This window comes from Psilocybe cubensis, mitochondrion, assembly GCF_017499595.1.
Source record: "Psilocybe cubensis strain MGC-MH-2018 mitochondrion, complete sequence, whole genome shotgun sequence".
Lineage (NCBI taxonomy): Eukaryota > Fungi > Basidiomycota > Agaricomycetes > Agaricales > Agrocybaceae > Psilocybe > Psilocybe cubensis.
Window position 1 is genome coordinate 6,689 of NW_025952838.1, and position 1,058 is coordinate 7,746.

Below are 1,058 nucleotides of genomic sequence, written 5' to 3' on the forward strand. Positions count from 1 at the left end.
TTGTTTTAGGTTTATTTTCTAATAGTTTAATTGGAATAGAAGGTGCTTTATTGTTATCTATTGGACATGGTTTTGTTAGTCCAGCTTTATTTATTTGTGTAGGAGGTATAATTTATGATAGAACAGGTACTAGAATTATTAATTATATTAGAGGACTAGTTACTTATATGCCTGTATTTACTATTTTATTCTTTATTTTTACTTTAGCTAATACTGGTATACCTTTAACTATAAATTTTTTAGGAGAACAACTATCTTTGATTGGGATATGGCAACAAAATCCAATTATAGCCATTCTAGGTGCAAGTAGTATTCTTCTTTCTGCTTGCTATTCTATATTTTTATACAATAGAATCTCTTATGGTAACTTATCACCATACTTACCTCCTTTAAAAGATATTAATAGAAGAGAATACTTTTTATTAATAAGTTTATTAATACCTACTCTTCTTTTTGGTATTTTCCCTAATATAATACTAGATTCTTTACATGCTAGTGTAACTACACTATTGTTTTAAATTTTAAGCCCTTATAATAAATTAAGTAGCGAAATATTTCTCCTCCCTCTTACGCTTACGCGGGAGGGAGGACACCCTACATAATATATTTTATCTTTTAAATTTTAATAAATTTTATTAATTTAACACTCCCGCCTCCTACCTACCTGATTAAGCAGTTATTTTTCCTCGCTACCGCAACGCGCGCAACGCGCGCAACGCGCGCAACGCGCGCAACGCGCGCAACGCGCGCAACGCGCGCAACGCGCGCAACGCGCGCAACGCGCGCAACGCGCGCAACGCGCGCAACGCGCGCAACGCGCGCAACGCGCGCAACGCGACTAATCTTGTTACCCTTATTATTTTAGGGATCGCGTTGTGGCTAGCGCCTATTTTGTTTTTCTCTTTAATTTTTTTTTTTCTTTTGTTATTTTTTTAAAAAAAAAATTACAGCTTAGGCAGCTAAGCAAAAGCAAGGGAATATTATTAATAAAAAATTAGTACTAATAGCGCTTATTTTTTTTTTTTTGTAAAAAAAAATAGAAAAACAAAATTGGGCAT

At 34.2% G+C, this 1,058-nt stretch overlaps 1 protein-coding gene across 1 annotated transcript; it reads right to left on the reverse strand. All coding sequences in view use genetic code 4, as the record gives it.

Annotated features, from left to right (window-relative positions):
* Positions 1-660: 660 nt before the first annotated feature.
* Positions 661-1,058, reverse strand: JR316_0013459 (uncharacterized protein; the record flags this gene model as incomplete). The annotated part of the gene is made up of 2 exons: positions 661-852; positions 1,047-1,058. 2 exons carry the CDS (start codon positions 1,056-1,058, stop codon positions 661-663), a joined length of 204 nt encoding a protein of 67 aa, XP_047741857.1.